The 25,529-nt window shown below is 43.2% G+C and overlaps 1 protein-coding gene across 1 annotated transcript in view; it reads right to left on the minus strand.

Annotated features, from left to right (window-relative positions):
• The window catches only part of ELMOD1 (ELMO domain containing 1), a 43,417-nt gene that overhangs the window by 12,926 nt on the left and 4,962 nt on the right, over positions 1-25,529 (minus strand). Inside the window, exons 2-8 of the mRNA XM_054974143.1 lie at positions 14,620-14,765; positions 14,297-14,325; positions 10,462-10,559; positions 6,821-6,950; positions 2,359-2,492; positions 1,776-1,844; positions 1,491-1,514 (exon numbers count right to left, since the gene is read on the minus strand). Of these exons, the coding sequence (XP_054830118.1) occupies positions 1,491-1,514; positions 1,776-1,844; positions 2,359-2,492; positions 6,821-6,950; positions 10,462-10,559; positions 14,297-14,325; positions 14,620-14,765 (630 nt within the window). The remainder of the gene's footprint in view (positions 1-1,490; positions 1,515-1,775; positions 1,845-2,358; positions 2,493-6,820; positions 6,951-10,461; positions 10,560-14,296; positions 14,326-14,619; positions 14,766-25,529) is intronic.

Genomic DNA, 25,529 nt, shown 5'->3' on the forward strand with positions numbered 1-25,529 from the left:
CGAACAAGAAAGGACGTTTGCCACAAACGGCATGGAGACATTAGGACAGGCTATTTCCCTCACATGACCCAAAGGAAGCAAAAGCGTTGGGAGCAACTAAGTTTTGACACGAGGGATTTCTCCAAATCACCACCACATAATATGGCTTGCTTATCTACAGGTGACAACACTATGGAAAGCTGCTGTGCTTCAGGACACAAGTCTATCGCTAATGACCTGGGGCAGTAAGAAAGCCCCTCTGTGGATGAGTGAGCTCGAAAGAGCTTGCTGTGGCTCATCCCTGGGCAATCAGCTTGTCCTGGCTGAGCGATGGGGCGACACTGAAGCAGGGAAAGCCAGCTCCAACAACCCCTGCGGGCAGCAATACCGGGCAGGAACAGGAGGCACCCAGAATTTTGCTCATGAGAGATGCTCCACTTCTTGGATAGGCACACAATCTATTCACAACCTCAGACTCACTCTACTTCCAGTTTGACAGGCAGAGGATCCTGCCTAGCCAGGCACTGCTTACCAAATGGATGCCTATCTAGGATACCTGAAAGCCACTGTAACCATTTCCATACAGGTTCGATGCTGTTGAGAAGTGAGATTCCCCCCCCCCCAACTTCTCTACTGCCCTGTGATGCATTTGCACCTCCTGTTTTCCCCTGGCCTTTCCCCAAATCCTCTCTTTCAAACCGTTTAGATATAACCACCAAGTCTCAGGGCTTACGGTCCTCCTCCTCTCCTTGCACTCTTTTCCTTTTCCTAATTGCTGGCAAAACACAATTTGATTGGCTGGGTGAAATGACAAGCTGTGGTTTGCAGGGGGGATCAAAACCACTGCTCCAGCTCAGCCGAAAACCGGCACAAATGCTAGCAGTCCGAAAGTACAAGAGGGCGCAAAACGAGGGTGAACCACAAGCACCAGTGCCTGCTATTGTAAAACCAATCCGAGATTTGGTATTGCCCGAGCCTGAGCAGTCTTCCCAAACCAAAACATAAATCTCCTTATGTTTAAAATACAGAAAATGACCGGTCATTGTAAAGAAAGGCAGCTCAACTGCTTCGCTAATATGCTGGCCCTTGCTACGGTGAGACCAGCATGCGAGAAGGGATACTAAACAAAGCCTTATGGGAATCCAGCCACTCGCCACCTTAATATGCCTGTGCACAGTTCTTTGATGGTGGAAATGAGTTCACACTGGAGCATGCAGGTTTTCTTCTCAAGCCGCTCTACTAGGGCTCTAGGAGAAGTACATTTAGGAGAAGGGCTGGAGTTTGTAGCACTTCCTCGAAAGAGGATCAACTAGTGAGGAGGCAGGGAAGGGAGAAGACTCACAAGGAGATACCCTGGCAGGAGAGAGCAGAGATGGCGGTGGTGGAAGATGCAGCCTTCCTCTGCTGGATTTGCTTGCCAAGAAGGGCTTTCCTCCCACACCAAGGACATGCACTATCTCAAAAGTCTGGTACGCAAAGACTTATAAGAATGCAAAGGGAAACAAGAATACCTTAGGTCCTCTTTAGTCACTTCCCTTCATTGTGAAAGATGGGAGAGGGGGGAAGGAAAAAGATAAAAGCAGCTTAAAAAATCATCACATGGAATAAAGTGAATGTATTCAAACAGTAAAAAAAAAAAAGAGAAATACATGAAATAAAGTGAATGCGTTTAACCATAAAAAAGGAATATGTGGAAAGAAAGAATCTCTTGTATATCAGTAATCAAAGGACATAAAATGGTTACTGATAGGATCTGTTTATGAGAGGCTCGGGCTATTCTAAGTTTCACAAGTTACCTGTATTTTGGTTGAAGGGAATCCGAGAGGATTTGCTGAGCTGCGGAAGCATCCCGTTCAGCCAAGTACCTATCGGGGAAAACACATTTCAGTGCTTGACGACACTGACCAAAACAGTTGCAGGTCAATTTGCCCATCACCTGAAAGTAAATTATAGCTGCAAGCTAGAACAAGGGAGAGGGAATAAGAAGCTTCCTTATTCTCTTGTTCTTACATACAGTTAAGAAACACACACTGAAAAATTCTCTACCTAGAGTACACTATACAAATATTATGGTGGAAGGGGAAAGTGGTCATTCTTCAAATAAATTGTGTCTCATTGTTATCTACTTTATATTCGTAGTTCTTGGTGCAGTTGTTTAAAAAAGAACCAGAAGCGAAATCTTCCGATGATGCTCCAAATAGTTTCGATATGAAAATATTTCTTCTCATCCAAGGGGAGGAAATATCACACATACAGAGGAGGAGGGAGCCTTGTGTATTTCCAGAACTGCAATTACTTTGATAAGGTCTGTAATGTATTAGTGGAAGCCACATTTAAACTTTTGTACTTAAGACTTTTAAGGGAAAGAACTATACTTACAACAAATTATATAAGCCCAGAAGTCCCATGCCTCTAAAGTCTGTTTTAGGATCATCACCTTGGAAACCAATTTCACACCATTGCTTGGAAATCCGAGCTTCCAACGGCGAATCAGGTTTCAAGCATTTCCATAGCTACAGAAGGGGGAGGGGGGAAACACAGGTAAAATTACAACCTGAGACGTTTGTGGATTGACATTTCAGAAAATGGTTCTCTACAGGCCTCGGCTTCGTTGTTATGCCCAGTATTCAAAAGAGCTTGGGGGCAATGCACCAAATAAGAGATATCGGCAAGAAATGTTTCTCAGCCATGGCAGAATTTTCAAAGATGGCCACTGGGAAATCCCGTGACCTGTTGCAGAAATAGTGCAAAAACCTTGACAGGGATACACACTGTATCTACTTAATAAGCTCTGCATAGGAAAAAAGAACCAAACCTGTCTTCCTCGTGCTTTGCTGGAAATCACAATATAGTCCCCAAGCACAAAATAAGCAGACCTCCTCTTCTGTAAGCTGCTTTTTCAAGGGCACAGAGGAGAAATCAAACAGCTACCTAAATACTGAGAACTGCAATCTTGAAAGCAATACTTTCAGCAGAGAGTGAGAGGGGGGGGGGGTGCTAGGAACAAGCCATTTTGTTTTCCCAAACTATTTCAAATTCTGGGTTTTAGAAGTCTGGGCAACCCAGCATCTGAGAGAATACCAAGCCATAGACACACACACATGAAGAATAACACAAAAACACTTCAGCTAATTCTTTTAAATTTAAGTGCTATTTCTGTATTCACTTTGTATTTACGTTGGAAAAACATTTTTTTTGTGTGTCTTTATAAAGGTGATGTGATCTGCTCTCACTGCAAGATTTATCTAGTCTAATACTTTCTTTCTGGCACTATTATACAGGATCCCTCTTTCTCGGTCTCCCCCCCCCCTGGAAAATCACATGCAATTACCCACTGTCAGTATTCAGCATTTCATTTTCACACTCTAAACACAAAGGCCACATGTGGCTACTACAGTTAGGGGCCACTGATATAACAGACCTCCTCCTCAAATGGTTCTCTCTCTTCTCACACACCCATCTAGCAACCAGCAGTCACCTTGCAGTAGCGAGTTCCACAAGTTATTTGTGGATATTGTTTTATTTAGTTCATCCAACACAGTTTGCTTTCTGCCGATAAAACTGAGATGCTCATTCCAAGAAAAGAGCAAAGCTAACCTCTCCTGGCAGCTGCTCACTGCTCAATTTAATTAAGTTACAGTTTAATGTGACATTGTCTTAACAGACATATTGTGGTTTGACATCCCTCCAGAGCCATTTGTTTTTTGCCTGTACAAAGTGTTGCATCTTGTGCAAGCAGTAAGCGCCCAGCTTAGAGAAGCATGGTTTGCAATGGAGGAATGTGCTGTGCAAGCAGATTCCAGTCACTGGTCCTGCCTTTGATCTGCCTTTAAAGGCTGCTGCACACAGGAACTGGTGTGGGCTGACAAAGCCAAAGGGCTGGAGAACAAAAGCAGAGAAACAACAGCTCCCAGATTCAACTGGGGGCCTGGGTTGCAGGCGATGCGGGGGAAGCGAGTGGGGAGATGGCCTGGTGGTCGCCGTGATGTGGAGGGGTGGGGAATGACCAGGGGCTAGGGGAGCACGTCCATGCACAGCCAGTGCAGGCCTTTGGTCTGGGAAGCTGGCCCATGCCCCTTAGCACTTGGCTCGGGGCGGTATCCCACCAGCCCTCCCTTTTGTCACAACTTTGGAGTGAGTAGATGGCGTATTGGGCATTGGACACTGATCCGTTTGGGGGGGAAACAGGGCCTTCAGGCTCAGTTTCCCTATTGTGGGGATCCCCATAAGGGGTCTGGGAGTGAGGAATGGCTGGTGAATGGTCAGTTGGGGGCTGTCAGTCCGCCTCACTCCCAGGAGGCAGGGGATAATTCACACAGGGGTGTGTACCCACATGGCATCCCAATGGCTGTCATCCCATGGTCCCCCCCATCAGGGGTTTGAAGGGGCGTGTGGGTCATTGGCTTGGCAGTCGGGTCAGCTGATGCTCGGATCAGTGCAATATGCACGCCTTTGCTCCCTGAGCTGTAATCTCAATAAAGTTGTGGTCTCTTTACCTCCAGCACTGTGTCCATGTGTTTTTGTCACCGTGCCCCCTCCCTGCTTTCCTCCCCCACTTAGCACTCGCCTGCAAATGCCTGTAAACTGTGACTTGCTTGCTGTACACTGGAAATGCAAACCATGGTTTGGCATGATGCCTGAACTGAGCCACTATCTCTTCTCCATAAAAGTCCATGGGAATATGCACTGTAGCGATTCATGCTCTCCCCTCTGGCCATTTAGGGTCAGCTCAAAGCACTTTCCTTGTACACATATGCATTGGGAAATTTATGGAGATTTGTGGGGAGCGGAAGCAACAGGGACATAACCTCTATATCACACCACAGAATCTGCCCACCAAAGCTGCCATTTCCTCCAGGGGAACCGATCCCTATCGTCTGCAGATCAACCCCATCTTGAGATTGGTAACCCTAAGCAGTCCCATCACTGCTGGCTATGTACTGACAATGGCAAAATGCAATACAAGAATAGAGTGATTCTTGTACTGATAGGGCTAGAAGCAGTCTGCATCATTTGAAGCTGAATCCACCTTAAGTCTCAGCAAGCCAGGCAGACTATAAAAGAAGCCAAGGAGCAAATTTTACAGCAGCTGGTGGGGGGCGTGGGGGGGGGAAGCCGCGCTGATCCTGGGAATTGCTCAGTATCTGGCTGTACAAAGGGATGTTTCACATGAGCAAAGTGACTGAGGATGGTCAGAGACCGTTTGCGTGCACTGGAGTGGTACCGCAAGAAAGGGAACCTGGACTGACAGCATCTGACTAAGAGAGCTGTGGCTCTCGAGAGCTTATGCTACAATAAAGTTGGTTAGTCTTAAAGGTGCTACTGGACTCTTTACTACTTCTGAAGACAGAGATTGAGAGAGCCAGGCACACTTCCCTGGGAGGCTATTCCATAATTGTGGGGCTGCCACCAAAAAAAACCCCTCCTTGTGTACCCACCAACTGAGCTTCCTTGGTTGAGGGGATCTTAACTAGAGATGGGCACAAAACGAACCATGGAACAAAATTCCATACAGAATGACCAGTTCATTTGCACCGAAACAAACAAAATTTTCCAGCCGTTCCATGGACAGTTCAGAGTGTAACAGACCCCACGCCGGTTTCAGCCCATCTGCTGAACCCAGCGCAGGGTCTGTGAAACTGACAGCCCCTTTCTCCTGCTGCCCGGGCTGTCAGTTTTACAGACCCCACGCTGGAACCGGTGCAGGGTCTGTGAAACTGACAGCCTGGGCAGCAGGAGAAAGGGGCTGTCAGTTTCACAGACCCCACGCAGGTTCCAGCATGGAGTCTGTAAAACTGACAGCCCCTTTCTCCTGCCACTCTGGCAGCAGGAGAAAGAAGCTGTCAGTTTCATAGACCCCATGCTGGGTTCAGCCCATCGGCTGAAACTGGCATGGGGGTCTGTGAAACTGATAGCCCCGTTCTCCTGCTGCCCGGCAGCAGAAGAAAGGGGCTGTCTGTTTCACATGCCCCCCACTGGCTTCAGCAGCCGGTGCGGGGCGGTTGAAATGCCATGAACCACACAATGGGAAAAGGTCGGAAGTTCGTGGTTCGAGGTTCCGTGGAATGCTACGAACCATGAATCACGTGGTTCGGGTTTTTTTTGGGGTGGTGGTGGTGGTTCGTGCCTATGTCTAATCTGAACTCCTGGACAGGAACATATGGGAGATATAAGGGAGGAACATCAATAAGATGGTTGACTTCCTGTGCTGTCATTCTCATCTGCAACTTGTTTACTTATGCAGGGATGATTTGAGCTACACACACCCCTCCCCCTTCAACTCTGCTCACTGAAGACCAACCAAGTCTTTATTAGCTGAGTTGGTTCAAGACAACAGCAACCTTAAACTCTAGCTAATGTTCAAAACTAATGTTTGGTGCCAAGAACAAGCTTTTGAGTTACACAGGGCTACTCTTCAGGCATAAAAGAAAAAACAAAGTTGATGTTACAAAGCGGATACCTAGTGCCTTAATAAAGTACAGTGAGTTTTAACATAAGAAAGGTCTCATTTAACAGGAATCAATGGATTGGAAGGGGCCGGGCTGGAGATTCAGAGGAGCGAGTTAACACTATGGAATTACTAACAGTCTATGTTCAGATATATGAAAAGAGGGGAAAAGAGCCTGTGATTACCCAGGATCATTTTTTGCTACTTTTAACAGACCTCTATCTACTGATATGCCCTACAGCAGGCCATCTAATTTGACCATCAAGGAACCTAACTGACTCCTGTCTCAGAATAGGCTACTGCACAAGTCAAGCCTTTTGCTGAATAAACTTGGGTTTATTAAATGGTGCTTGTAAATACAGACGACGACTCTAACGTGGTTTGATTACTTACCTTCAGAAGCATTTCTTCGTGCCGGGGATCCTCGGAATCATAGGGCTCCCGGCGTAGTTTTTCAACCTCTGCAATCAAATTCCTGTACCCTACAATCTGTAGGAGGCAGGCCTGCAGAGATACACCGAGCCTGGCGGGAAGAGGAAACAGCAGCAGCAAGTTAAATCCCCATACCTGGCAACTGGAACTCTGCATGATTGACAGTGCCTCCACAGGGAATATACCTTTTCACCAAAGAGAAAAAAGTGCATTCATCTAGGCAAATATATGCCATGACATTTTACAATCTGCTAGGGCTCCTAGAATCAGGCTCTGTAGCTCATTTATGCTGTAGTGCATATGACAGGAAAGAAGGGGAGAAAGATTTGGCACCATCTCTCGCTGTAGACATGTTATTAAAAAAAAAATCTCCCTTTGAGAAAGGAACGGCCTTCATCACTGTCCTCCAGCCAAATTCTCCCTTTTTAGTGGAGCTGGGCCCCTTCCCTCAAACCCCAATGCAGAGCAAATTGCTGGGAGGTGAGTGAAAAACCTGCTTTGTGGCAAGGAAGGGTCATGATTAAACTTCCCCAGGGGCTGGGGGGCTCAGAAGAGAACTAAGACCATACCTGATGCCTACTAAGCCTGGATACTTGCATTCTAAGTATGTGGGGAGGCCAGATAAGTTGTAGCAGTTTGGAAATGTACTCTGCATGTGCTCAGAGGCATTTTTCTTTCACTGATTCTGGGACACAGCCCTGGAATTAAAACAGATGACAGGGTTGATCCCAGTACAAACAATGGCTCAGGCAGGGCACCATTTTCTTCGTGGGTTGGGCTGTTTTGTTTTTTAAATTCAAACAAGATACATGCATGAGACTTGGAAGAGCAGCTGTGAGGAAACTAGAAAAGATCCTTAAAGATAAAGATGTCTTTCTGGGAACCAAGATTAAGATAATCCAAACTAAGGTATTCCCTATTCCTATGTATGGATGTGAAAATTGGACAGTGAAGAAAGCTGACAGGAAGAAAACTGATTCACCTGAAATGTGGTGCTGGAGGAGAGTTTTGCGGATACCATGGATGGCCAAAAAGACAAATAAGTGGGTAGAAATCAAGCCTGAATTCTCCCTAGAAGCTAAAATAACAAAACTAAGGCTATCGTATTTCAATCATATCATGAGAAGACAAGGTTCTCTGAAAAAGTCAGTAATGTTAGGAAAAGTGGAAGGCAGTAGGAAAAGAGGAAGACCCAAAATGAAATGGTTTGACTCAATAATAAGAAGCTACATCCTCCAGTTTGCAGGACTTGAGTAGGTCTGTTAATGATAGGATGTTTTGGAGATCTTTCATTCATAGGGTTGCCATAGGTTGGAGGCGATGGCACATAACAGATAACACATACATGCATAGCAAGAGGCAAGAGCTCCTTCTTGCCTCTGAACTATGGACATAAGGGTGGGGGAATGTAGCTTGAAATAGAGAGATGTAACCCATGAGGTGATAGCTAGTGATAAAAATGGGACTGAAGAAAAACAAAACAGCTTGAGGATAGGGGAGTTCTGTCATGTTGGCTGTAGAAGGATTTAGGCAGGATTCTGGCAAAGGGGCTGCTGGATTTTACACATTGGTTGGAATTTTATCAGTCAAAACGATGACTGCAGGCAGGCTGCTAGTTTCTTTGGCTCCTGATTTAAAGCCTCGAACATCAACCTTCACCCCATTATCCTTTTGTTCAAAAACTGTAGAAGTGTACTTCAGCTTTTCCTCACTAGGGAATAAGGGGGTTAAGTGCTCTGGCTGCAATCTTAAGAGGATGTTCTTTGCAACTCAGTAAGGCTGTCTTCAGAGTTAACACGTACAGAAGTGGGCTCGTCTGTCACCTTCTAAAGTAGCTGGCATTTGCGGGTGAAGTTTTGTCGCTAAAAAAGTGCGTGCTCTGAGGTGTGAAGCATATGACATAAAAATCACATGCAGGCTGACAGTCAAATCCTGGCGCCAGACCCATACACGAAGGAGAAGCAAAGACAACGAGAATGCCAACAACCACATCTCCTGTGGTTTGTGACGAATGAACATGACGCTGAATCTAAATAAGTTGGAGCCTCAAACAGTTGCGGTGCTATTAACTAGGAGACAATCAAGTTAGGAAGGTGGGGTCAGAGTGATTCTCTTAGGGCAAGCGAACTGTTTGGGGCTGCTCTTGCACTCTGCTCTGCTTTTGGGAAGGGAGGTAAGTTGCCAAGAATACCTTTTCCCATCTAACTCCGATTCAAAACCTCTCCCTACCTCTTCTTGATGCTGCTTGTCTAGCCTCACTGATCCATGTTGCCATGAAATACTACTGCAATACATTCTATGCTGGCCATCTTAAGGCAACTAGATCTACCTAACCTTCCACAGTAACCAACTAGATGCCCCCAGAAAACCCAAGCCTCGCCTGCTGTTGCTCCCCTGTTGCACCAATATAGATAAAAGCACATGACAATAATCAATAGTGAGCAATACTAGGCCAAGCACTTGTATTCTAGATGAACATTCAGACTTTGCATGAACCGTCTGTGTGTTTTTTCCTATGTGTTAGGTAATTCTAACAGGTGTGCTTCAATCTTTTGACAGTTAATTAAAATAGTGGACTTTATCGAGATTAATGTTCCTCTGTTGGAGATTCAACCAATGGTGATCTCTCAACTTAACTTTTTCTGACACTTCTCAGAGATTTATAGTTTTGTTTTGCAAGTTTGAGTATAATGTAATTTTTTACTAATTGGAAGGTTGTACAGTAGAAACTATGAATATTCAATGAAGCATCAGACCAATTATCGTTTGTTTGTGCTATCACAAACAAACCTTAGATATTTGCTATCACAAAAAGACCTTAGATATTTGCATATGATGATGTATAAAATTGTAAACTCAGACAGAATGGCAGAGCTCTGATGGAAGAAATCTCTTGAGAGAATTTAGGTGAGAACTTATTTTTACCTATGCATTTCATAGAAACTTTGATTATGTTAAACTTGGAATTTATTAAGAAATGTTAGCAAACTTATTTCTTATTGCCTTTCTATGTTCTGTTTTTATAGGATTTATATTAATAGCCATTTATATTTTGATTACTTGCTTCATTAAAAAACTAGGGTGTATTTTCAATAAAGTGAAATAAACTCTAGACAGGTGTCTGTGTGTTTGATAAAGAGTTGCAAAGCAATATTGAACCCTATATAAATAAATGTACTGATAAACAGGTGGTTCAAAGAACTTATCTGTTTGACAGGTCTGAGAACTAATTGCTGAAAGCTTTCCAAGAGAAAGATACATCTTTCTTTTGGCTAGTAGAAGCTTAGTTTCAGACACGGGCAAAAGCTCGTTACACCCCCCCAGCAACAGACTTTCAGAGGTATACTGTCTCTGAAAATGGAGGTTTCATTTAGTAACTGATGGACTTGTCCTCTACATGCCAAGAAAAGCTAACCCACCTCACAGGGTGGTTGGGAGGATAAAATGGAGGAGGGGAGCAACAATCTATAGGCTATGCTGTTGTCGGGTGGGGGGAAGGGGGAGATGTTTGGTGGGTTCCAATTAAGAGTCTCCAAAGAAATGAAGAGCACAAAAATCCACACACACACAATTAGATAACATTCCTGCCACTCTCCACTTACTGTGGGTTTACATCTGGATTAATCCTTTTCAGGTCCATGATAGCATCTATGGTTTTTTCAATTGCATCTGGATGAACACTAATCGAACTCTGCAGCAACTGGAAAAAAAAGATTTTTTTTAAAAAAATTAAGAGATCACAGTTACTTCTGTGAAAAGTGAAAAACTTTTCAGACAACAACTGAGTAACCTTTTGCAAGTGGTACTAAGAAATAGGACTCTGCCGAATCGAGCATGTTTATATATCCAGCGCTCTAAAAACAGGCAGCCTTATTGATATACTAACACCACTGTTCACCAAGTGGACATCAGCTCAATGGATACTCTTCAACATCACAGCCTCCCTCCACGCCGCCAAATGAGATTAGAAATGGCCTACATCACAGGGGTGTTGAGAGGAAAAGCAAGCTGAAGACGATACAAAGACTACCTAGCACGTTGGAAAATGCTATTCAAACAAAGATTGCTACCACTCAGCTTGAAATGGTTAAGGTTGCAATCTGCATGGATTATTCTGCAGAACATTTGATTTAAATGGTGTGATGGCCGATAGAGGCAACCATTCACTTTTCAAGGAAAAAAAATATTCAACAGTCTCCGTATCATTACACTCCACAGCGGGTCTGATCTCATTCAACTACACTTCAGAATGTCTGTCTCTGGTGTGATTCAAACAGGACACTGGAGAGGAGGAAGAACATACCCATGGGACTTTGCATCTGCACAACGCCTCTTTTAAACATGGATTGCAACCCCTGTAACGCAGCTAGGTATCAAGCCTCTCTGCTTTGTATGAATGGTGGCCCAGTTTAAAGGAGGCATTATGAGCATGTCCCACAGTTATTTTGCCTCTCCACAATCACATATAAACTAGTTTTCACCCAAACCAAAGACAGGGTGAAAAATTCTGGCTTGCTGGAGAACCCCCTGAGAGTCTGGATTTGAATCTGGGTCTCTTTAAAAGATTGGATTGTGGCCAGGAAAACAAGAAAACTGTTTCTTTCCTATGCTCTACTATCTCTCTCCCCACCCTGCCTAAAGTATTTCCAAGGCCACTTAATGCTTCACGCATCCTTTCCACTCCCCTTCCTCTCTCTACTGCCAACAATTCCAAGCAGTGCTCAGGAATCTGTACCTCTTACTGGAGATTTAAAGATGGTTTCATACATTCAACTGATGGCAGATCCACGTTTAGACAAGTCTGGCTCCCTATCAAGTGTCCTTGTGCAACTCTACTATGAGTTTGCCACGTTCTCACTTTGCATTATTGGGGTCACCACTTTCACATGGTGGGGAATACACTTAAATTTTTTTTAAAAGCAGCCCTAAAATGTTTGAAGTGAAACATTTGAAGAAACAGAAACACTATTTACATACTGCATTCAAATCATTGGGGGGGGGGCAATAATTCAGAAGAAATAGTTTCTTTTGCCATATCTGGCACAGAAATGCAACGTTTCATCTGCATTTAAATGAAACATTGAAGGGCAACTAGGAAAGCTTGGCTTTGTCTCTGGGAAGTAACCTCCCTTTTATAACAGGGGAAAACATAAGCAAAGTGAGGGGGGAGCCCCAACTAAACCTCAACAGGCCATCTGTATTATAATCAGAAAAATGAGACCAAGCCGCTAACGGATTCTGAGGGCCAAGCTACAAGTGACAAATGACACTTGAACGGCAAGTGGATTGAGTGGAGCGCAAGTGGAGGGCAAGTGAACAGGGAGAAATACACTTGCCGTTCAAGTGTCATTCGTCACTTGTAGCTTGGCCCTCAGAGTATCCCCCCCAAGCTTTCTTTCCTTGGCTGTTATCACTTTGTAGGCACCAAAACAACAGCCACACCAAAAAAAAATTCAGTCTTCTCTTTAAAATAAAACCAGCTATTTCCCAGATACAGATGTTCTCACAGCAAGATACGTTTCATGCAAATGCATATCAGGATATCTGACGGGAGTTGTGACTCATGAAAGCTCATATTTTAATAGACGTTGTTCATCTTTAAGGTGCCACCAGACTTTTATTTTATGAAATGTGCAAATGACAGCCTAAGGCCTGGTTCACACATGCGGTGGAATGAGGTGTCAAAGACCAGGGAGGGACCACAGAAGGGACTGCATAACTTTGGCCTGCAGGAGGAGGATCACATTTTGGAAAAAACAAACAGGAGTCTAGTGGCACCTTAAAGACTAAGAAAAGTTTATTCCAGCATAAACTATTGTGTACTAGTGCCCGCTTCATCAGATTCAATGTAGTGGGTGTTTATTAGGCAGACATTTACATACAAAGTACACCCGTTTGGTGTAGTGGTTAAGAGCGGCAGGACTCTTAATCTGGAGAGCCAGGTTTGATTCCCCACTCCTCCGCTTGAAGCCAGCTGCGTGACCTTGGGTCAGACACAGCTCTTCGGAGATCTCTCAGCCCCACCCACCTCACAGGGTGACTGTCGTGAGGATAATAACACACTTTGTAAACTGCTCTAAGTGGGCATTAAGTTGTCTTGAAGGGTGGTATATAAATCTATCATCATCATCATACAGGATTAAGGAGATGTACATTGCAGGAAGGCACAAAATGAACTCTAGCAGTGCAATCCTATGCAAAATTGCACCATTCTACACCCAATGACTTCAATGAATTTACCAGGGTGTCATTCTCTTTAGGATTACACTGCAAGTCACCACTGTCAGCAAAAAAAAGGGAGGGCAGTAAGGGGAGAGACTGGAGCATGAAACTGCTTCTTAACACCCTATCTTTGCCACCCTCCCCAGGGTTGAAGAAAGCTTTTGGCTTCCTTCACTATTATATGTGTTTGCTAACTGAGTATTAACTGGCTGGAGATGGACAATTACCGCTATTATGAATGGTCTGGGTAATTTACTTGATTATATATGAATTTTACATAACTGTATCTCACCCCATACTTCCTGTGTTTCACAGTTCCCTGATTCAGCATTTTTAAAAAACCTCACACAAATATGTCTGCTCATGTAGAGCCCACTACATTGCATCTGAGGAAGTGAACCGTAGTCCACAAAAGCTTATGCTGGAATAAAATGTTAATGCTGCCAGATTCCTGTTTGTTTTGTGCTGCAGTGGATTAATGCAGCAGCAGCTCCTTTGGAACTGAATTTTGGAATGCTTCCAAAACTCCTTGCAAAAGAACAACTAGTCCAGCCAATCCTATGACAGACCATGACAAGTTAACACTCCCTCTAGGCAGAGATGTGGCTGCAGATCCTAAAACACTTGTGTGTTTTTTGTTCATTCCAGCATGTTTCAAATGGCTAAGATAGATACGTGGGCAAGAAGCCCCGTGAAACTTCTTGAGGGCTTAGAAATTTGAGGGGGGCTTATTTGTAAGACTGCTTAATCTGTTAATACTAGAGATGGGCACAAACCAGGAAAAAACCCCGAACCATGCGGTTCATGGTTTGTCACGTTTCACGAACCACGAATTTTCATGAACCTGTCCCGGTTCACGAACCGGTTCATTTGGTTCGTGAAAACATCCCCTCCAGGCCAGCAAATAGTCACTTCGGGGTCAGCAGACGGTCTGCAGAAAGCCCACCCCCCATTGCCTAGGAAACTGATTGATCGGCGCCAAGCTGTCTGCAGTGACAAACCGAAAAATGAACCAAATGAATCGGCCTAAAGTTCGTGACAGTTCATCAGAAATGGGCTCTGACAAACTGCTGGTTCGTGAACCATGAACCGACTCAGTTCGTGCCGAACTTTGGTTCGTATTTCGGTTCATGCCCATCTCTAGTTAATACCAATGGGAAGACAATTGGAATAATATGAGACAGAAAACTATGTCATAAACAGACTTTTACTTACCTTATTTTTTGAACTCCTCAGAGATGTTTCTGTCAAGAAAACATTTTGAAACATGTTGAGGATTTTAAGATTTGATTTTATTTATAAAATGTATATGCTGCCTCTACAGAGAACACAGCATAAAAATGGTTAAAAACTACAAAAAAAGTTAAGAGCATAAAAACAGCGCAAAACATTTAGTAAATGATTCTCATAAAGCACAGTTTTCAGGTTAACAAAGACAAAATAATATTATAGTGTACGTAGGTGGGAGGAGAATAAAACAGCTGTGACTCTCAACAAAAATTAAGGCAAAAATCAAGGGCTGCTTGGCAATCCCTTACCAATTTTCATAGTCCTGCCAGCTCCAGGCTTTGTGCTGTAGCAGATCCGTTGTAACTCACACCGTCCTGTTAGTTTCCTCACTACAAATTTCAGGCAACGCCACAAGCACTTGCAATAGAAGTAGAGGCACACCTGGACGAGCATCCTGCCAAAGATAATCCGTGAAGTGAGAATTCAAGCCAATACTCAGGAGAGTCTTTAGGAGGAAAAATCCTTCTTTCAGTATCTTTGAAGAATACTTTTAGTGCCTCATTCTACGGGGCTTACTTTCAAGAGAATGACTTTTTAATTCTGGGTGTGTAAAAAAATAAGTTTCTTTTGGCAAAACAAAAAGTGCCGTCTACTGTCTTGGAAAAGAGGAGTGATTTTTTAAATGCTTAAGGCTTGTGCAATTGGGAATTTTAAAAAGTGATGATTCCCATGTAACATGGGAATGAAGGCTGGCTTAAACACTACAAGGTTGCAGATGCTAAGGGGATTTTGCAGTTGCTTTTCTAAACAAGAACACATTGTGGAGGAAGAGAGGAAGCATGTGTCTCTCAGGAGACTTTGGACGTCTCAGAACCTGTCTTTTGTAATAAAGCAGGCTAGCTTGAGGAAGAGACTGTAGTTATCTCAAAGCCCCAATTTCTGAGGGAATCTAGAGAAAGATTTACATTTTCTGAGAGGAGCTCACAATTACAGTATGAGAATCTTGAGGTTGAGGGAAAACCAATCTTCACCTCAAGAATACAAACTTTACCGCTTACTGCTCTTTACACTCCTACATTATCAATTGTAACCTCTTAAATTAAAGGGCCCAGCAAAACTTTGTTACACCTGTAAATTGTTTCTATCTGCTTTTCGGAACCATCTTATTCCCTTATCCCTGGAACTAAATAAAAGTTGGTGTTATTTTTCTCTCCTCCTTATGGGTGCTGAACTTATTGCCTTCAGAAGCCACTTGGGTAAAGTTTGTCAGGTAGAGAGTTGGAGTGGAAACCACACAGGTTGAGCTTCACACCATACTACCTCAGTTTCAGCATCATTTTAAGACCCCAACCTTTCATGAATGTAAAATGTTGTGGCTTGAGGGCAGATCAAAGTGTAGGGAGCTACCTGGGACTGTGTGCACTTAGACTTCAGACTTTTCTTCAGGTACAGAAGGGAACAGGGCTATGCCACATCAACTTCTGTGAACTGGATGGCATGGTGAAGTCTCTGGATAAGTCAAGCCCAATATCAATAGTAGGAGCCTGGCTTTTTATCTTTTACCTGATAAGGAGAAAAAATGTTTTGCTATACTACATATTCCCACTCTGATCCTAGCTCTGGTTTCAAGCGCAAGCACTCAGCTCCATTATCCAGGGACCCTAGTGGGAAAATACAAGCAGCAGGTTCTCGATTTTGAGCATTGTTGCCCACATTACAGCTGAGGGGCCTAACTCAGATAATACCAACTGCTCTCTTCCTCTTTTTGCAAAGATAGCCAAAAGAGGAGATGACGGATAGATGCCAAGTTGCTTCCTTGATGGAAAAGCTTGTGAGAGAAGGGTGAGCAACAGGTCTATTCAATTTGGTTAGAAGCATTTCCTTAGTCCTTCCCATAAAGAGCTTCAGTCAATTCCTAAGTCAGCAGGTCTGGGAATGAACTTAGAACAGGGTCTTTGGGGTCAAGCAAGTGCCCTTGAATGAAATCTCTCCTGGGGGTGGTCTGAATCACACATTTAACGTGTTCTTGTTTAGCTGAAGCAGAAGAACAGCACCACATAAAAGGACATTCTCCTGAAAAAACAAAGTGCAAAAACCCAAAGAGACACAAAACTGTGCCAACTCCAGGGCTCATTTCAAGGGGGAACGTGCAGAAACGCAGCTCTGGCAGTTCCCCAAAGAGGCCACATGTCAGGTAGCCCCGCCCACCTGACTCAGCCATTTTGGCCCCCTTTTCAGCCCCTTTTTGCCATTTTGGGCCCAATTTTGGCCCTGAATGACCAGGATGGGGTCCAAAGCAGCCAGGATAGGTGATGTCAGGAGGTGAGGCATATGCAAATCAGTTATGCCAATGACACATTTCCGGTGATGTCAAGGACGTGGCATATGCTAATGTGTTATGCTAATAAGTTCCTCCAGCTCTTTTTCTATGAAATTACCCCTGGCCGACTATTCCCAAGCACCAATGATATGCCCACCCTGTGTGCAGGGCACAAAGATACACCTCAGATGCTGACACAATAAGGCTTGTATAGGGAAAATATGTAGAAGTGTGGAATACCTAGTGAATGGAAGAATGAAAGTGAGGGATGTTTGATTTTTGATATTCGGACTCTATAACCCACAATGTCAACACAGCTTAAATGCCCTGACCTCAGAGAATGTCAACAACCAGGACACCTTCACAGAACACATTCAAATGAAGCTGACACCTTTGGGGTGCAACCTTTTCTAAAAAGGGTTGCAACATTTAATGTATTAATTTAACTATCTTATCAACTAAAATGTGTCCCCTGAATAACCAGCTAACTTAAAAAAAAATACTCAATTGTTGTAAATACAGCTACACAAAGCACCGACAGCCCCTGCCACCACAGAAGAGGCATTCTCCCTTCTCTTTCTCACAGGAGAGAATTCCTCTTAAGATGGTGCCTGCTGAAACACATACACACATCATCTTTTCTGTCAAAACCGTGGCTTTGTTCATATGTAAATTAATTGAATAACCAATTCAAACTCATGCAAAAAGGAAGTTTCTTTAATCAGCTTTTTTCCTTTCTTCCAGAAAGTCTGTGCCTTTAACAGTAGTATAAAGCCACACCTTTTGAATTTGTTCGAGTTTCCGTTTTCAAGGCACCAAGTCTTTGACAGGAGAATAAGATGATGGGAAAGAAGGTGAAAGGAAGTGGCAAGAGTCATACCCCTGCTACCTCAAAAGCCTGAAAAAGAAAAAGTTGGCAGGGTATTCTAATGTACATCATGAATTCTTCACTGCCACTCTTCAGACCTGCACACGTGAAGCTCCCACACAGCAACTTTTCATAAACTCCCTAACTAAATAAACAGCTAAACCAGTTTTTTTTTAAAAAGGAAGGAGAACCCCTTAGCTATTTGCATGCTCAAAGCATCTTGATCTTGGTGAAAGCAAAGGTTCATAATGATTACCAAATGTCCCATGAGCATTTAGGACTGAAATGCCACATTTATTAACCCAAAATCAATATGCTTGCAGCAGTAAGCACACCTGTGTCTCAATGCAGCAACACCAGCATATAAACCAGAGAGAAAGGAAGAATGAGGTTGGAAGGACTTGTTCAGTGCTGTCGTTATTCCACATTAAAATGGAGTTCACAGATTTTGGCTGCGGTCCTGAGCACACGGAGTAGGATTACTCGATCCAGTTAGGTGTACTCTGGAGGTGGTTTGGTTTAGTGAAATACAGCTGCAACCACTCAAAATGGAATCAACAAGATCAGTCTTGCCACAACCACAGCACCAAAAAGAGAGTAGAGGTCACAGGGAACTTACAGCAGGTACTAAGAAAGCGCTGTGTTTTAGAAAGATAGCTCAAGAAAGAGAACATTCATTTTGGTGGGTACCTTCAAAAGATATACTACTCCTCCATCTTAAAATTATGACACTGGAGATCTTCTTTAGGAACAAGAGTACAGCTATATCTGATATCTTTTCAATGACTTTTTATTTTATAAAAACAAATTCTTGCTTGTAGAAACCCTGCAACAAAAGCACACTATTTATAAAATGGATTAGTCTATTTTTAACTTTAAGATGCCTTTCCTAATTCTGCTAAAACCATAAATTAATGCCTTAGAAAAGAGGACAATTTTTAAGACAGAACACGAAGCATTCTAGGGAATGATGCTGTACAACCTGGATGTGATTCAAACAGCTGTTACAGATGTAACGGGGTTTATTTGTAGTTCAGGGATCAGGACAACAGAGCATCGCATCTTCCTTCACCAACACAAAAGATCCTTAAATATAGTTGTGTTTACAGTGACATCAGTAGGAACTAGCAATGCAATCCTAAACAGAGTTATACCCTTCTAAATCAATGGAAATCAATGAGTTTAGAAGGATAAGGATTGTAATGTAAGTTTTCTGCTTTACTAGGATTTGAAATGCCAAAGCAGTCATACGAGGAAGGGCGTACACAGGACTATTTCTTGTATAACCCCCAGCTCCTCATTTCCCTCACCAAACCAGCAGTCCAAAACTTGATTAATTCTTCTATTTAAAAAAAAAAATCAAATGGGCACAGTACTACCAGAGATTATCCTAACAGCATGAGCCAAATCCGGATGAGGTAGTCTAAGTAAAGTATAAAAAAAATCACAGCCAGTTATATGTAAAAATCAGAGTTTTATTTTAAAGAAACTCAGAATTTTTAAGAAGTTAAAAGCAGAAAATGATTAAATGGTGGGTGTGTCTTCATTACTTGTCTAGGAATCAGAGTTTACTCAAAACTTAGTTGCAAAATTCTTTTCCTGATCAAGCCGTCTCAAAATGGAACCTCTCACATGCTCTCTCTAAACAAAAAGTCCAGAAAGAAAACCCATAAACTATAAATAGAACCAACTCCTTATTTGAGTCTTCTTATTGAATCCAAGATCTCAATAGTAAGAATGGAAGGAGGGGTAAGCAGAGAAGCTTTTCTAGGAAATGATTTAGTGGACTGAAAAGCTTAAACAATCATTAAGGCTATGTGCTTGAAGCTTTGAAACCTAACACAGTCTGATCTTATGGCCATGACCTAGAATATACATTTCACGGTCTGGACAGACAGGGAATTAAGTTTGTGACCACATGCCTTGCTTACATATACTGACAAGGGAAAGAGAAGGGTCTGGTTTGGGGCTGTAGTTAAGATGTTGCTTGGCCAACTGATCAAACTTTAAAACTCTGCCGATAAAAGCTTTTTAACACCTTGCTCAATGATGAATATACTCGGTAGCAACCTAATATTTCAATTAAGGTTGGAGAAATACTGTTCTTGGAGAAGCAGCCCACAATCACACTTCCCCTTAAGATATTGTTCACAGTTGAGAACCAATGTTATTTTAAAAAAATGAGCAAAAGCTCCAATAATGGTATGTTTGTTCTTGCAGGATTTCTTAGAGAAGCTTTTTTCCTTCCCTTTGTCAGCCTCCAATATTTAGTGTCCGAATCTTGTATCAGCTGTAGAGACTCATCTTTCAGCAGTCTTGAGCTCCTAGTTAAAACCAAAAAGACTCTCATTTCCCAGCACCTTGGTACAGTGGTAGCTGCGGGTTGCCCAAAAGGTGAGCAAAGATGGTCATAAAAGGGGCAGAAGAGTATATAGAATTATTGTTTTATTATTATTTATAGTCCGCTTTTCTCACTGAGATCCAAGGCATGATACACAGTACAAGTGAAAATACAATATAATTAACAGCAAGGACATTCACTGAGCAAAGTACAATAATGAACAACAATTAGGACATTCAGGGAAAGAGATACCATAGGGTATAGGAGCAGAAAATCTGAAAAACAAGCATAAAGCCAAGCACAGAGATGAAATCTTTAGGAACAAAGCATAAGTAACTTACATGGCATGTTTAGCAACATGGTAACTCCCTAGTAGGCACATGTCTACATCAGCAGACAGTACTCAACAGAGTAGCATACAGTCTCAATGCATGTCTTTCAACACAGTCCTATAATTTGGGTAGAAAGCCCTCCTGAATAATTCAGTTTTGCATAGTTTGAGGAAACCCAGGCAAGTGGGTGCTTTCCTGACCTCCTCAGGCAAGCCGTTCCATAAGGTCAGGGCTACCACAGATGTTGATTTTGCCCAACTGCAGGGCAGTCCTTGCAGAAGGCCCTGTTCAGATGAGCAAAGCTGCCATGGTGGAACATAGAGGGAGAGGCGGATGCACAGATATGAAGGACCAAGGCCATGCAGGGCTTTGAATGTGATAGTCATGACCTTGAATTGAGCCCGGTAACCGATGGGCAGCCAACGGAGTGACTGCAAAATTGGAGTGATATCCTGACAGTAAACAAGCTGCAGCGTTCTGGACAAGCTGGAGTCTCTGTGTCGACTTTGAGGGGAGACCTACACAGAGAGCTTTACAGCAGTTTAGTCTCAATGTGGCAGTGCCATCAATTCAGGTGGCCAGATCAGCCATGTCAAGGTAGGGGACATCTTCCAGGCTAGTCAGAGTTGTGAGAAGGCCTTCCTTGCAGCGGCATTTACTTGCTTCTCCAGCAGCAGCGCTGGATGTAGTCTAACCCCTAGGCTCTTAGCTGAGTCAGTCATGGTCAACTGAACCTCATCAAAGGTTGGAAGCACAGTGTCCCTCAAGATTTCTGCTTTTCCAACCAGCATCACTTTCAGCTTCTCTAGGTTCAATTTCAATTTGTTTGCTTTCATCCAACTGACAACAGTTGTCAAGCAACAACTCAGTAGCTCTACTACATAAACAGGCGATCTGGATAACAAGACATAGATCGCGGCATCATCTGCATATTGTTGGTATCCAGTTCCAAACCTATAAATGAGTTCTCCTAGAGATTTTACACAGAGGTTGAATAACATGCAGGATAAGACTGTGCCTGGTGGAACTCCACAAGATAATTCCCACATTGAGGCCAGCTGGTCTCCAATAGCAATCCTTTGAGAGTTCTTCCCATGAGGAATGATTTAGACCAGTCCAAGGCGCATCCTCTGATACCTACTTCTGCCTCCAAATGCACAATGGCGTGTTCTATTGTGTCAAAGACTCTAGGGGTATCTGGAGAGTGAGCCCTATGAGGAAAGGCTGAGAGCCTTGGGAAAGTTTAGTTTGGAGAAGAGGAGGTTGAGGGGGGACATGATTGCTCTCTTAAAATATTTGAAAGGCTGTCATTTGGAGGAGGGCAAGGAGCTGTTCCAGTTGGCAGCAGAGGATAGGACTCAAAGGAAGGGGCTTAAATTACATGCAGAAAGGTACCGGCTGGATATTAGGAAGAACTTTTTCACGGTCAGAGTAGTTCAAAGGTGGAATCAGCTGCCTAGGGAGGTGGTGAGCTCCCCTTCACTGGCAGTTTTCAAGAAAAGGCTGGATGAATATTTAACAGGGATGCTTTAGGCTCATCCTGCATTGGGCAGGGGGTTGGACTAGAAGGTCTGTATGGCCCCTTCCGACTCTGTGATTCTGTGAAAGGCTGAAGACAGATCCAGGAAGAGCAACAAGGAAGCATGGCTTTTGTCTACATTCAGGTGGAGGTCATCAATTAGAGCCACCAGAACAGTTTCCATCCCATAGCCTGGCTTAAAACCAGACTGGAACGGGTCTAAAGAACCAGAGCTGTCCATGAAGGTCTGGAGGTGGTGAGCTATTGCTCTCATAACCACTTTGCCCAGAAAGGGTGGATTAAAGACTGGGCGATCATTGGCAACATCATTTTTGTCTAAGGATGGGTTTTTAAAGTAGCGGATGGATGACCGCCTCTTTGAGATGCCGGGGGAATTCGGTATGCATTAATCTTCAAGCACCTTCCCGAAACTGTGGGTGTTTGCAGAGGGTGTGCTGTAAAAGGAACGCAGGGGGGTATCAACGTGACACATCAACTGTTTTGTTATCATTGAAGTGAGTGCTCATATGCCAGCTGGTCTTTGGATATCAACCACTGTATTTAAAACATGTAGGCTGCGATTGCATGCAGAGTAAGCTTTGTTGAATAAAGCAGGACTGACTGACTTCTGCACAAGGATAAATTTAGAAAGTTTTCCCCACATGTCAAAACCTTCCACTGCCACTTATATCACGCCCACTCTTTGGAATCTCAGAAAGCGTATGATGGCTTGTCCCTAAACTCTTTTCCACTGGCCAGGGGAAGACGATTTTCTCAAACATTTGCTGAGGTAAGGTGGACATTAACTGGCTGCTGGTTTTAGCATTTTCTTGCTTAAAGGGACTGTTTGTTGTGATTTTTAAAAGTGTTTTTATTACTGTTCCAGTTCTCTATTTTTGAACAATGCCCTGAACATCTCTAGCGGGAAATGCAGCAATGTTTTAACCTTAGCAGCAAAGATACAGGTTCACCTACCAGAATCTATGTGTGAAATTCTCTTCTAGTAAAATGTTAAGGGCAATGTCTAACAACTGCTTACCAGCCAGGGACTCTCTTCTTCCTGCCACCTAAAATGGAACGGGGGGGGGGGGGAATAAAGCAATTTTTTTTTCCTTTGGGACACGCAAAATGCTTCCACAGCTCTTTCCTCCACTCTCAAACATAACTCAGCTCTATGAAAACTAAGCTTTAGGCATGAGAAACAAGTGACAGGTTAGGTAATCATTTTGTCTGCTTGAGACTGGTACAATATCGTTTGCTGAACCACATGCATTCATTACGACACTCCGATTAGCTTCATTTACGCTTTGGATAGGAAGCAGAGCCCTGGGTATACAAAACACCTCTTACAAATTCACAGTAAACCAGAGGTAATGAATAACGCAAATTTGACCTTTGGATTTAGGCGTTGCATAAACCTGTGAATAAAGGAGGTCAGACAAAATATGTGTAGGGCATCATCACAAATGGGGGGGAAAGCAATTTGCTGTTCACAAGCCTTTTCTTGGAGGATCTTTCTTGTTTCCCACCAGTAACTATTTTGCCAAGTACAGTAAAGGTTGATTTTCTTGCTTATCCGTCTTCTTAGATATAGAGAAAAAGCACCATAGCAACCAGAGTATGTACCACAGGGAAGACGTTCAAAAAACATTATATATTCTGCAGCTCGTCCTCATGATTTAGCTGCCTCAATGATTTATTTCTTTTGACGTGACCGGAATGCATAAGGGACCTTCTACACATGACATGAGATTTGCTGGCACTGAAAGGCTGGTTAGCAACACATAACAACCTGAGTTGTCAGAAGAGCAACAGACAACAAAAAACAGTCTAATGCTTGCAGCAGATCCTAAGCTGAGAAGGTACATTATTTCAGAGTGCCAAAATATGAGAAAATAAACAATGCCTGCAGGCTGACTGCAAGGGCAATAATATCCAACATGGCCTCATCCCCACAATCATTTTGCTTAAAAAATGGAGGACTGAAAGAATTAGCCATGTTGCATGTTAATATATGGATGTTCATAGGCATTAGATTTGTATGTGGTGGCAGGCAGAAACAAAAACTGTCACATACCTGTGCATACAGAATATAGATATTAATTTGTTAGCTGCCCTGGTGGCACTGGTGAGGTCAGAAAGGCAGGTTATAAATATCGTAAACTAAATTAGAATAAAACAAATAAAATATTTTGCAAACATACAAACTGATCTTTGTGAAAAGCACAGAATTGCATAGAGTATGCTCAGCTTGGATACTTTATTTGCTGAGGTAACTATGATAGGAAATCAGATGTAATTGACAGCTCTCTAACGGGAACAAGCTCAACGGGAGGGACAAGAAGTTGACGTCTAATCTATGTGGCTGCCCAATAAAAAAAGGGGGGGTAGTTTCCTCTAAACAACTCTAAATGCCTGGGGGGGGGGGAACAGGATGAAAATGTGGCTGATAAGCAAAGCAAAATTTAGCCTCCAGGATGCTTCACAAGACAAAGGCTTGCCTTTGGACAACATGTGTGTCAAACTCAAGGACGCCGAAGTATAAAGTCTAGAGGTGGATGATCTGTGGCCTCCAAGATTTTGTGATTCACAGCTACTGCTGCAACCAGAGGAGAAAGGTCATCCTTGGCAAATACACAAAGCTGCCTTATACAAAGACAGACAACAGTTCTATCCAGCAGCTTAATGCAGCCCAGTTCTTCTAGCAGGAGAATGCGTCAGTTCCCACACAGAGAAAATTCTCTCTCAATAGCTGCTACTTCCTGTAAGGACTTATGTTCAAAGGGTGTACTCCATCACAGAGCTGTAGCCCCTTCTCACATCTGGTCGGGGAGAGGTAGAAAGTCCCACAAAGCTAGCAGGGCTGGCATTTGATAGCAACACAGATACCTCCGCTGTGACAGTTTGTATGAACTACAAGGAGATAAGAAGAGGGGGGAGGGACCCAAAAACACAGATGTTCCAGAATCCCTTGGAAAGCTAGGATGTACATCTCAGCTTAGCCTTTGGGACACTTGGCAAAAAAAATATTTGGGAGCAGATGGTTTATCAGATATCTGAGGATAATTGAAAGACAGACTGGCTGCTCTAGCTGATATACTGGTGAAGCCAGTCGTATCTACACTGCTTCTCTCTCTATGAGACTGAGAAACTGATTTATAGTTTGTAGAGAGGTGGTAGCTGAAAGTCAGTATTATATATCATCTCCCTGCATTATCATAATCAGGAAAGCCACAACTTAACAGCTAAACCATTATTTATGGTTGTCACTGATCCTTTCCAATGTTTCCAGCATGTGCAGAGATTCTGGGAAAGGGAAGGGTGCTTGCCTTCCACTGGGCTCTTCTGGAAGATACACGCAGGGCGTCATGGCTGCGGCATTCTGAAAAAGCCTGCTGGGAAAGGAGGGAAACCAAGCTCTCCGTAAAGGAGAGCACAGGTGGATTCTGGTCTACCCGTCACCTACCGTGAAACTCAAGGAGGAAAAGGCCCACACACTTTCCTCCATGTTGTTTCTGCATTTGGAATATTATGTACAGTTCTGGTTGTCGTATTTCAACAAGGATACTACAGAGCTCGAAAAAGTACAGAAGAGGGCAACAAAGAGGATCACGGGGTTGCAGAATCTTTCCTATGAGGAAAGGATGAGGAGTCTGGTACTTTTTAGTTCAGAAAAAAAGAAAGCTAAGGGGGGACATGATAAGAGTTTTTTAATATTATGCATGGGGCTGAGAAAGTAGGCAGAGGGAGCTTGTTCTACCACTCCCATAATACTATAACTTCAGGGCACCCAATAAAGCTGATGGGTGATAGGTAACAGGACAGACAAATACTTCTT

This window comes from Eublepharis macularius, chromosome 3 (assembly GCF_028583425.1).
Source record: "Eublepharis macularius isolate TG4126 chromosome 3, MPM_Emac_v1.0, whole genome shotgun sequence".
In the NCBI taxonomy this organism is placed as follows: Eukaryota; Metazoa; Chordata; class Lepidosauria; order Squamata; family Eublepharidae; genus Eublepharis; species Eublepharis macularius.